Raw genomic sequence first — 13,259 nt, 5'->3', positions numbered from 1 at the left:
CCATCGAGACTACTATATATATATATATATATATACGAGCTCGCAGACTATTTCCTTATCCAACTGCTCTGAAGATGAGCACAACACAGCGGTCGAAACGTCAGCCACCAACATCAAGACAACGCGGTAGAAGCTCCGAAGCTTATCCATAGACCACGTACACCAGCCATGGAAGCCTACGCGAACAGAGTACAATTGTGACTGACTGAGACCATGAAATGGAAAGTGTCGGCAAATGCAATCTTGCGGGTTCCAATATGTCTGTTCTATATTCTTCATTTGGTCATGGAAAGGCAATTCACATAATACCGGAGATGGTTGTTATTATAGCCATGGCAGACGTAAGTTGCTGAGATTACTGTTTGCTGATGAGGCACAAAACTAGCCTGTGTGCAGACGAACTACTACATCTCAAAATAATAATAATAATAATAATAATAATAATAATAATAACAGAGGGAGAATAAAGACTAGAAAGAAGACTCCAACATAAAAACAATTACATAATACATCTTTCTTCCAGCAAGAAGGAAAAAGCCAACGTATTACACAATCATATTTGATTGTGCTGTTATAAAATAAAGTGTACAGAAATGCCGTTTTAATAACTATTACATAATGTTTTTTTTTTCGACCATGATTAATTTATTATTTCAGAATAACGAATTTCGCAGTAGGGACTTTTGTCACCCATAATATTTCAAGACGTAAACAATGGACTTCTTCCATTGCTGGTGAAATATTCAACACTCATTACATTTGAAAGTTTGGATCTACTTTCGTCTTTAGACCAACAGGAGCATGAGAAGAGTATCCTATCCGTTGGGGTCGAAAAATACACGTGCCTGACAGACCACTTGCAATGATACAATTCCAGATTTCCAGCCTTGGAAATGTAGAAAGTCTTCCTCTTTAATCTACAATAATAACATTTTATAAACGACATTTCACTGTACTAGGAATAATGTACTGCATTTAATTATTCACATTTACATCACTGAAGTGCATATAATCCAGCATGAACACTGATCTGAAAGAGAATTAATTTAGCTAATAGGCACAGGCACAATCTTACCTTGACTGAACTTGAGAGCATACCGAGCCTTGATAGATTGTAGCAATGGCAATACATCGCCAAGGAGTGGACGTTTGAAGGGTTCTGCTGCCCAACACTGCTGCATCAGTTGCCAGCACTGCTCATCAAAACACTGTAACTTTTCTGGCCTCGTACCTAAATATTTTACAATACATTTAACACTAAAGGTAGCAAATTTCAAAATAATTTAGCCTGAAAATATGTTTCAAATATATATGCCAAGTTCAAACTACATCAACATAAACAAAGCTTCAAAGTTAATAGCTGGATTTGAAATTTTTTATTTTCTGCATTAATTATTATCCAAAGAAAGAATCAGGCAAATTACCTTTGGAAGAGGTGAGGGAAAGTGAATGAGAAGTACTGTACATACCTTGTTAAATGATTTCTATAAACATTGTGATCATTTTATATCAGACGATCATTGACATAATACAAAAAGATTTTGGATTTCATACCCATTAATTGAACCAAAATGCGAAACCGAAGCAGGTGTAAGGTATTGCACAAATTTTGGCCCAAGATTGTGTAATAACTTTATTAAGTCAAACCTGGATTTGAAATTATTGAAAAAAAAGTACTTGAACCGATTAAAATGTATAATTATTATAATTACCTATATTATAATTTCGTTAGGTAGTATATATTTTTACTTTATGTTCAACTATTATTTATTTTTCTGTTTATTGTGCTTGACTATCATCCATGTACCCATTGTATTTTGTGCACTTATTTATATCGTATTTTGTATATGTCGTACCTTCACTCTTATCCTTGTGTTGACTGTATTTCATTTTGTATGTGTTGTAATTTGTTCACTTTTACATATATATATTTTTTTTTGCTTTGTTATTTGACCACGCTGTATTAACTACTGGGTTATTTGGCGTTGACGAAACTGGTGATGGCAAGATGGTGTTTGATGGGATTGCCCAACAATCTTGCAGTTGAGGAGGAGCCCAACCAGGTGGTCGGCTCAGGTGGGAGTCAGGCCCATAGGAGGTGTGGCTCTGGATCGGCGGGCGGGTACACTACCTGAGCTATGCCTGTAGCCTTTTATATTGTGTTTTGTGTATTATATTATACCTTCATTCTTATCCTTGTGTTGTATTGTAATATATCTTGTTATTAATATTTGTATTAAATAGGTATTAAACTGAACTGCACCCAAGCACGAGCTTTTGCTCCTTTGGATATTATAATTTATATACTTCATCTCTATAATCAGAAGGAAATAAATTATTATTATTATTATTATTATTATTAAGTAGCAGATATTTTCACCACCACCACCACCTATTCCTTATGTAATTGGTATATTATCTTTCGTACAACTTTATTGCTTATGTAACTGATAAGGTTGTAACAATGAAAATGCAGAGCTTGATAGTTTGGAATTGTTACTGCTTATGTAATTGGTAAATCTGTAACTTTCAAAATGTAATTACCCAGAAATTTGAAAACATATAACATTACAATCTATGTAATGGGACATGTTGAGAAAAATGCACATACATACACTCTCTCTCTCTCTTTGCCATGATAATTTCGTTTTCCCATAATAATTTTCCCTTTGGCAGTAATGACGGAATAGTGGAGGGGAAATACGTAATAGTTGGCACCTCTGTATTTACATCAGATATTGATGTTCAGTATTTCCATTGCTACACTTACCTTTCTTAACACCTGTCCACAGTTGCTCCTTGTTTTGAAACTGTTCAAACCTCAGGGGCAATTTGACATGTCCAGCACAGATATACCAGAACAAGATTCCAAATGCATAAACATCCACACTGCTGTCGTAATGTCCTGACAGCAGTTCAGGTGCCATATGTACAGGAGTCCCCACGATACTGCCTGACATCATAGCTTCAGGAATGCAGAAGCCAAGATCTGTTAATTTGGCTCGATTTTCATGATCCAACTGCAAAGGAAATTCATGTCTTAGACAGTTCTATTTGCTGACTTAAAAGATGGTTCATTGTTCATATTTATTAACCACAAGACAGACTTAACAATCTAGCAAGCAGAATTTATTACCTAGCATGCAATGAAAAGTGGTAAAAACAGTGTAAAAGGCTAATTTCGAGGTATGTTTAGTTATGCTATGAAGAAGAGCAAGTAATATAAAAGGGTTTTTTTTTTCTCTTCACTGTAACAAGTGTCTGTATGGCAAATATGAGATAAGTCACTTGCTTTTGTTGTGAACCGGTCTCCAGTATAATAATAATAATAATAATAATAATAATAATAATAATAATAATAATAATAATAATAATGGCTTTATTTAACCTGGCAGAGTTAAAGTCGTAAGGCCTTCTCTTACACTCAACCAGGATTAAAACTTGCTTACACAGTTGAACATAAAACTGGATCGGAATTAAGTAATTACATACTGATACAATTTAGGTAACATAACGAGATCAAAAAAGTCTGATACTATGCATTAATCAGTCAAGTTCTGACATGTGTGAAGTCTAGGGTTGCCACCAGTCCCGATTTTGCCAGATCGTCCCTACTTTTTTGTAACTGTCCCGTGTCCCGACACAAGTATGATGGGATGCTCAAATTTCCCTACTTTTCTGTTTTTAGGTTACAAGCCGAATTTTATTATCGAGTCTTCTTAAGGTTTTACGTTAAATAATATTTGTAATAATATTAGTAATATTTATTTTCTTTTTCTTTAAACTTCTATAGTTGGTCACCTTCATAACTGTTTAAATTGACAAATGGAAGAGAGAGCAACAATGGGTTCGTGTTTCTGTTTCTAAGAAATCAAGTCATTGCAGTTCCTGTTTCGTTGTCGTGGAGCAGTGGGAAAATTCAGTAAAGACTAGGTTGGTGGCAGCCTAGATCATATATGTAACAGATAACTCCTCGCTACGTTAAAATCGGCAGCACTTTGAAGAGAACAACCACCAGGATCGCCACACGTCTGCTGTAAACGAACACGAGATGGCAGCACAGTCGCTAATGCTATTCAAAAGGGTATTATGACGTGACTCCTTATGTAACAACTAGATGGCAGTGTAGTAAACCTGACAAAAGTTGTTAACCTCAAAGCCTATAACCCCGACATATCTGTTACATATATGATCTAGGGTGGCAGTTATATATTGCATACACGTATGTTATAGTCCCGATGCTGTTATTTCCGGCGTCACTCCACCTCTTTGCTTACGTCTTAGAAAGTGAAGGCTCTATAAAGTCTAGGTAGGTAGAATCGTTCGCCATTTTTGTTCTTATGTTGCTGAGCTACCATACGAGGAATCTATTTGCCACACCGTTAAACATTATCATGTCGCAGCTCCTATGATAATAAATCAAACGCAATGTAATTCAGCAAATAACTGAGCGGCAAATAACGTCGTGTGCTTTCTGCGAACGCCAATGAAAGAGCTAAAATGGCGGGCGATTATATTAAGTATTTATCCAGCCTTAAGAAATGAATCAGTGAATCACAAGACGCACACGTTTAAATGTAGCCGAATTGCAACGCGATTGGCTGCCGGAAATTAGAGCGATGGGACTATAGCTATTGTTACGCAGTTTCGCAAGACGCAGACATTGTTTCTGACATTTTAGGGGTTCGTTTCAATAAAATGTTCTCTAAATTAAAGGAAAAGAACAGTGAATGCAGTGATAGTGACAGTTATGACAGTCAAAATGATAAACGGAAGAAAAAGGTGAAAACAATGTGTACATTTTCCAATCAATGATTATAAGATAAACAGTTTAGAAGCTGGTTAGCTAAATGTGATGGGAGGGGGAGGGGGAGAGGAGAGAGATATTACTAACCAATACGTTTTTTAATTTGATGTCTCTGTGAACAAGGCCTTGTGAATGAAGATATCGAATGCCCTCCACAACATCAATTGCTATCTGCAAGCGAACAAGCCATCTGAGACCTGATCGCAGTCCACAGTAAAGATCCTGTGACAGTCTATCCATGACCAGAAGAACAGCCGGGGTGAAGCCTCCACCATATGTATGATCCACAACAGAACCCCGCAACTTGACTATGTGCTTGTGTTCTGGGACTGTCCTGTAGAAAGAAGTAAATGTTAACAGGACACACAATCACAGATTCCATAATACATGCTCCAATATTACAATTAAAAGCAACAAAATATATACATTAATCAGAAACACACAAAAATGGCAGTCATACACTATTGTGTAAATAATTTCGTTCACATGTTTCACCACAGTTCACTTACAAGAAAGAAAACCCATTCATGCACAGTGTTTGTAAAATCGGATAAAAGAAAAAAATTGTTGTACGGGTTACAGTCATTAGAATGATTTTATTTACAATACGATATATTACCACCTCAAAGCAGTAGCTACATTGATTTTAGCAGTTTTTGTTTTCTTCAGTCTGTATTTCCAGTCGTGGAAAAGACACATTGTTAAGATGGTAACCAAGCACTATGAAGGTTTGGACAAAAGGTAATTAAATTTATATATTAACAAATGTATCTTATAACTGTGTCATTTTTTTAATACTATACTACTGTCAACATTTCCATTATTGATCCAGCACACACACTGGTTCCGATCCCAGGTGGCAGACTTCCATGACACAGGGATACAAAGGTTGATCCCACAGTATCACAAATGAGTCATTCCACGTCAAACCGGACAAATTTTAAAGGAAATTTAACCTTGATGTTTTTTATTTCTGTCAAACTTTTTTATTCCTGTGAAAGAACAAAAATAAAATATACATATATTTTCATTTTCATAAAACTTAATTCTTGTGAAAAGCATTTAAATTCAAAACTTGCGTAATAGCGTGTGCACTGTTATATATAAATGGTAATATCTCCGTTACTAATTAACGCAATTTATTCAAATTTGGCTCATATTAAAGCTCATAAGATATACTTTTAGCACATCTGACCTTAGATTACATAAAAATTTTTGTTGTATTTTTTTCTCGAAAATATATTTTTAAAATGTCTTTTTTTTTTTTTTTTTTTTTTTTTTTTTTTAATGTTCGGAAACTTTTTTTCGAAATATAAAAAATATCACTGCATTTCTTAGTTTCTCAACTATATGTGTACAGAATTTCAGAATGGGATATACGTAAATGAATTTGCAATAAATTAACTTATCCAGCTTGGCGCACGCTGTGGAGTAGGAGCATCACTGCAAGACCGTGTCGCTATGTATGGATATGTGTGTACACACAGTGTCAGTATGTTATACACCATAAAGTCAACTTACGAAATATGTAAACACTTTTGAAGCATAATTATTAACATAAAATTCCACAAAACTAACTTAAAACACACACAAAGAAATCAACTGAACAGATAACTGAAATGTACTTTTAAGCAATTCAGATAAATACACGTTTACTTTCGTGGGACAAAGAATAATCTTTAACTAGTGCTTCAGATTTTGAGACCGGTATGAAAGCATGTAGTGATCTCGTGCCACTTACTGCTTTTGCCCTCTCATATCGAGACTACAGTAAGTCACATTCATTTTTATGTTCATCATTGGTGAAAAGTAGAAAATGAATTCCACTAATATTCTTTTCAGCCCACTCAAACAATTTTCTTGGTGTCGAATGGGGTCCTGATGTGGCTGAAGACTTGCTGTTGTTGCTGGTCTTTTAGTAGTGCAGCCAATCCCATCACAAGGGCCCTTCCCATGTGAAGTTCCACAAAAATGCCATTCAGCACTTACGCCGAAATCTTCTTCGTGAAAACACAGATTTACAAAATTTTTTCGGTTTTTGTATTGGGCACTAGTCCCATCAGAAAAATAAATAACTCTTTTCACATTTCCTATTTCGTTCTTCAGAAACGTATTAATTGTCGTTCGAAAACGTGGACAGCATTTGTATCATGTTTAAGACACTCTGAATTGGTACAAAGTTTTTATGTTTTGATTCACTCCTGTCTTTAAAATAAATTACAAAGGGATGCAGTGTGACCTGATTTTTATTCCAATGAAAACCCTGCACTGAGTCTTGAATCACGCAGGCATAATTTTCGGAAAAGTCACAAATTACAAGGCATTCACCGTCCTGGAGAGCTTCTTTCTTTTCCGTCAGAAACGCAGCTTGCTGCTGAGCAACAAATGTGTGAGGAGCTAGGGCTTCTGACTTGGTCGAAAGTTTACCTAAAAATTCTTCTACTGAAGAGTGCAAAATTTCTAAATTAGTTCGGTCAACAGTTACCCATTGTTTGTAATTGACTACATCTATCATTTCTGTTTCAAATGCTTCCTGTAAATATTGAATTAAGTCTGCTGTTGGACAATTTTTACACTTTCTGAAATAACAATCAGGGGATGCAGGGTTACATGCAATCTGTGAAATCAGATCTTTGTACTTTTTCAGTGATCCTTCTAGATTTGCTGTCAATTTCGCAATGTTTCCACCATCAATTAACAACTTTACATTCTCATGATGAGCACACACAGACTGAATGAGTACCACTGGCTCCAGGAAACGCACATTATTTTGGTCTTAGTTCTGCAAATTTTGAAAAACTGATTTGTATATCTGGATATTTAACCTTAAAACCCAGGAATGTTTCTTTTAAATTTGATAACATCTCTTCTGTTTCTATACTTTGTTGCTGTCTTCTTTTTCAGCCATGACGCGGCTTACATCATCATCAGTGTAATGGTCAAGTACTTTTTTCACTGTGGATGTGTCTGAAGTTTTTCCACTTCTAGATTCCGGAGTTGAGAGAATTGCCCTCTCTGCAGCAAAGTTTTTTGCAACACTGATCATGTGATTAGATGCATCAAAGTATTCCCTAATTTTACTGTATGGCCAGTCCTCAAATATAGTTAAAATCTGAATTTTAAGTTTTCTGTCATTAGTGTTCCTGAAACACACTGCTAGCTTATTAATTATGTCACTGCTACTCTACTCTGGTGTTGTTTCTACTTCCTTTTTCTCAACGCGAAAAATCTTTTCCTTAAACGTCTGTTTCATTTTCTGATATTTCTGTTGGGGATACTTCTTCTGTGATAATTTCTTCTTCTTAATTGGTGTTTCCCCCATTGATACCAAACTTTCATTCAACTTATCAATGTCTGTCACTGATACCTCTGAATTACTTGACGCACTACATATAACAGTTTCCGAAGTGCCTGTTGTTTCTTGTTCAATGTTCTGGACACTAGAACCGGCTAAGATATCAACACTGCTGCTTTGAATGACACTTGATTCACTAACATCTGACATTAACGAAATTTTCTTACGACAATTTTCACAAATCCTAAGACTGTATGACAACTTAATGTGTTGCATGTTCAATTTTTTAAGCATGTTGGAAGTCACGCACCTTAATTTCCCTTTCTTAAATCTATGACTCTGGTTGCTTATTTTGAAAGGATTAAAACACTGATAATGTCTAGGTTGTGTTACATTACTCATTGTGATTAGGCTATATACTAATTGCACCAACTAAAAACAATAACAGAAACTACGCTATACACACTCACAGTAATATTATAGTACTTTGTTATTAATGCCCGCACGTTTGAAAATCTCGGAACAAACTGAAGAGAATTCATTCTGTCCTGGACCTAGTTTAAGTATTATATATCCCAGCTAAGCTTCTCCAGACGTAAACAAAGATGACTGGCAGTCACCAGTGTGGTGATAAAAGACAAAGGCTGCAATTGACAGTTTATAGGCTTCAGCAGTTTAACGGTGTGGCAGCGTCGTGCTGCAAGGGATTAAGATTAGCGCAGCAGATCTCTACACACGTATTTGTTTAGTATTTTTTTACTCTGTCATTTATTGCTTTCCCACTATGAAATTTGGCACATTTACGGATAATTAAATGGAGAACACAGTGATAATTTAAAAATGGTATTCTAAGTTTCCCAACATGAATATCAAGATTTATATATTAATTACGGCATAAAGTACTGTGAATACATAAAAATTGAAAGTGAATATACACAGGCTAAAAGATATATATTTAACCTTCCAAATGAGACTAACCTCGATTTCATATGATACACGTAATAGGAGAAACAAATATTTATAAATGTCAATGCATGCAATTTTAAAATAATTTTGATGCTGTATAAATCTCAAAATAATCAAAATTTGGGCCAACAAAAAATATGAGTCTCTTATTTTTACCCTTAGAAAGCATAAAAAAAAATTTCAAAGAATTCTAAAAATATGAGACCAAAAATGTGTCCGGTCTGATGTGGAATGACTCCAATGTCTCATTTCTGGTGAGCAATGTATTGAAAAATAGCTCAACAACTGCTGTATCTGTTCCAATAAATCTTTCCATAAAATTGTGTTTTCCTTCTGTAAACAGTCCCAGGAAAACTTACTTTCTGGTTGGCCCTAGTAATTGCGCTTGAGTGGGCAAAATTTGTATAAGCATTTGTTTTGATATTATTAACATGGTGGAAGAAAAGAATTAATCTTTTTTATCAGCTCCCCATGAGAATTCTGCTTGTAAGAAAAGAAATGAAACTAAAATTGTATAACAATTTTCTTAGAAGAAACCTAAATGGGAAAAATCAAACTCTTCATATATGCTAAACAAATAACTGCATTCTTATCCCTCTCTCAGAAAATGTGAAACGTGTTCGATACCCGGCTCCGGAACAATTTTTCCTTCGAAATTATTCAAATCAACTTTACAGGGAGTTATACCTGAAATCTTGATTTGCAATGTGAAACGTCATCAGATTATTTTACTTTGTTTTTAGTGATGGTCTTCTCAAAAATATTTGTGCTCAGACAAATCTATATCGTCCCCAAAAGTATTATAACCTTGGAGTGAGTGTGGAAGAGTTTTCTGTCACCTTAGGGAGTATGTAGATGTCAGGGTATGCAAGATATCCAGACAAACGAATGTATTGGTCAATGGTTACTGAAATATGTGCCTATCATATTGTTGGAGAGTACAGGTGCAATAATTGTTTTAAGACTATTAAGAAATCTTCATCTAAATGACAACGCAAAATATGATATAGTGATAAACTATTCAGCTTGATGCACTATCTGACTAAGCTTCACAAAACATGGAGAACTAACTAGACGAGAGCATGACGTCTTAGGGCCTAAGAATTCATGAGAGGAACTCTATATGTCTTGGCGTCAAGAACTGGGCTCTTCTTTCAAGTAGTGGATATGGTAACTTTTCAATGCATACTGGGAGAGATGAACACAGAAAAAAGGAATTTTCACTGGTTGGCAGTGTTGTGTTATCCAAAATCAATGCGGCTTGAATTCCCAAACATGGAGGATAAAATATTCTTTGATAACTACTTTACAGCTGTGAAATTGCTTGTGTATCTGGATGAAAAAGGAATTTATACTAGGGACTTTACAAGAAAAATAGAAGGCAACTGAAAACTGTTCTCTCAAAAGTAAATCAGAATTCAAGAAACAAAGAAGAGTTCAAATGACTTCCGAACCTGTGATTACGATGCAATTATAACAGACATTATGATAGGCGTGTCTTTATGTGTACTCATGTATTTCACGTTATTGATCAATGATGGGCTTATAAATAAAATATTGCAGTACATTACATCTCTGCTTTTTAAATTAAGCAAAGGGATGTGAAAGAACACCACACAAGCTATTTCACATTCATTGCTTCATTCTTGTGCTGACAACAATACTAATACAATAGCAGTATCAGAAATCACACATCTGTGTTGATGGCTCACATTACGCACGTCTGTTGTTGAGGGTTAATTAATCTGTGTGTAATTGTACGGAAAGCTGCATGTTTATGTTGTATGGGGTGGTATGATGAATTGTGTATGTGTGTTGTGGTTTTAGTGGGTTTCCTGTATATTTTAAATTAGTGTTTGTTGTTTGTTTTGGTTATTGTGATGTCTAAGAAATTTATAGTTTGGTTATATTCTGTTTCTATTGTATACTTTAATTTGGAATGTATTTTGTTCAGATGTTGATGTTGGTTTTCTATTTGTCCTCTACTGCCATTCTATAAGACTATTATGTCATTTACGTATTGATATCAGTACATTATTTTCTCTGTGTGTTTGTTATTGTCAGTATTTATTATGTATGTTAGTCCTGTATCATGTATGAACACGAATTTAAGATATATGGGAAACCCTCTACAACCATATACACAATTCATACCATTGCATACAACATAAATATGCAGCTTTCCGTACAATGACACAGATTAATTAATATACCAATGAACAATGACAACTACACTGAAGAATTGAATACAATAAAATATATAGCACAAGGCAACAGTTACAACCCTAACATAATAGACACGTTAATAAAAAAAAGGCAAAAAACAAACATAAACCAACATAAATACACGAGAATAAAATATATAATATTAACATATCACAATTATGTGTGCGTTATTCTCATTTTATCAACCAGCAGGACATCATACAACAAATTTTGATGCGGAAATAATGGCTATTCATATCTCACTCCTACACCTACTATACAGAATAGATAAATTTCAAAATGCTGTCATTCTCTCTGATTCTACGCAGCATTATATGCAATAAATTCATATAAAATGATGTCAATCCAAATTAAAGAATGTCACAAAATGATCCAACAACTTCAAAAACTACAGAAAAGAATTCAATTGCAATGGATACCTGCACATTGCGGAATTGCTGGAAATGAAACTGCTGACTTTCTTGCCAAAAAAAGATCCAATTTAATTCAGAATACAAATACAAGCCTACCTTTTACATCCATCAAAAGACTAATTAAAAATAAATATAAAATCAAGCAAAACCAAGCACTATGTACCAAAGCCAAAGATAAAAAATGGAGCATTTTAATAAAAAAAACAGAAATTATTCCAGAAATCCCACGTAAATCTGCAGTAGCAAAATTCAGACTGCTTACAGAACACGATTATTTGGCCAAACACTTGAATAAAATAGGAATTCACACAAATCCAAATTGCACTCTATGCAACAAAGAAGAAGAAATGACTGAAGATCATCTCATAACCTGTGAAGTTCTACCTGATGGATCCACCACATAAAAATATTGGAGAGCAAAAACACTAATGGCTTCATTGCCAAAGCCCGGCATTAGATAACAACAACATATATCACAATACCAACACATACAAAACTGCAGTTCCATTTAGAAAACTAAATTCCAGGATAGCACAGAAAACAAAGATAGTACCGTAAAGTGGGGTGACTTTGAACAGTAATTTTGCGCCTTTCTAAGTTAAATGCTGTACCCTATTGTGAAAGAACTGAACTATTTTATTGACAACTTAAGCAGTTTTATCGCAATTGGGTACAGCATTTAATTTAGAAAGGTGCAAAATTACTGTTCAAAGTCACCTCGGCGTTCAAAGTCACCCCTCTTTACGGTAACACAATACAGAAATATCTCAATAATCACATAAAGTAAACAAACAAATGAATACAATTTAACTGGGGTTACAAATTAAAATGTAATAGCTGTCCAGATTTTTACATGGGACAGACTGGAAGATCATTCCAAATAAGATACAATGGGCACATTAAAGCACTAACTAAACCATACATCACATCAAATTATGGAGAACATATTACTAACAACAATCACAATTACAATAACACAGAAACGGATATGGCAATACTATACATCACAACAAAAAGTGCAGTTAAACATACTAGAACAATACGAAATATAAAAACATACAATAACATACCTACAGCATATACTTAATACACAATTACAATTCAATACACATATATTATTCGACAAACAAACAACCCTTCCCACCACAAGATCAGCACACCCCCCACCACTGACGAAAGCAATCACTGAAAATTAAGACCTGCTGGAGCCGCAGTAGTTCGAGGGACACTGATGAGGACACCACACCAGTGTTGAAATGGACCCATCTGTCATTAAGGTATATAACCTCTTTTTAAATTTTTAAACACTTCTAACGTTTCAACTTCAGAAAGTGAAAGTTCAGTTTTAATATAAGTGTTAAAGTGAGGAAAAAAAAAAAAAAAACAAAAAACAACTAAACCTCAAGTTCTTATGAAGAAAATTCTTTAGAATCCATAAAACAACTTTACGCACTAATGGATTAACCAACTGACACAAAGTTGAAAAATTATATATTACGGAATATAGTTTTCTGTAATTTGTTGCATTTTTATATTATTGATAAAATCATAA

At 34.5% G+C, this 13,259-nt stretch overlaps 1 protein-coding gene across 2 annotated transcripts in view; it reads right to left on the bottom strand.

The window, feature by feature from the left end:
* LOC138710320 (dual serine/threonine and tyrosine protein kinase-like) overlaps positions 1-13,259 on the bottom strand; it is a 98,116-nt gene that overhangs the window by 18,844 nt on the left and 66,013 nt on the right. For both annotated transcript variants that reach the window (XM_069841128.1, XM_069841127.1), the window contains 3 exons: positions 4,895-5,141; positions 2,771-3,020; positions 1,076-1,231 (listed from right to left, as the gene is read on the bottom strand). In XM_069841128.1, coding sequence (XP_069697229.1) covers positions 1,076-1,231; positions 2,771-3,020; positions 4,895-5,141 — 653 coding nt within the window. The remainder of the gene's footprint in view (positions 1-1,075; positions 1,232-2,770; positions 3,021-4,894; positions 5,142-13,259) is intronic.

The sequence above is a fragment of the Periplaneta americana genome, chromosome 12, assembly GCF_040183065.1.
Source record: "Periplaneta americana isolate PAMFEO1 chromosome 12, P.americana_PAMFEO1_priV1, whole genome shotgun sequence".
Classification (NCBI taxonomy): Eukaryota; Metazoa; Arthropoda; class Insecta; order Blattodea; family Blattidae; genus Periplaneta; species Periplaneta americana.
The sequence above is the reverse complement of the archived record's forward strand: the minus strand, read 5'-3'. Positions and strand labels throughout refer to the sequence as shown.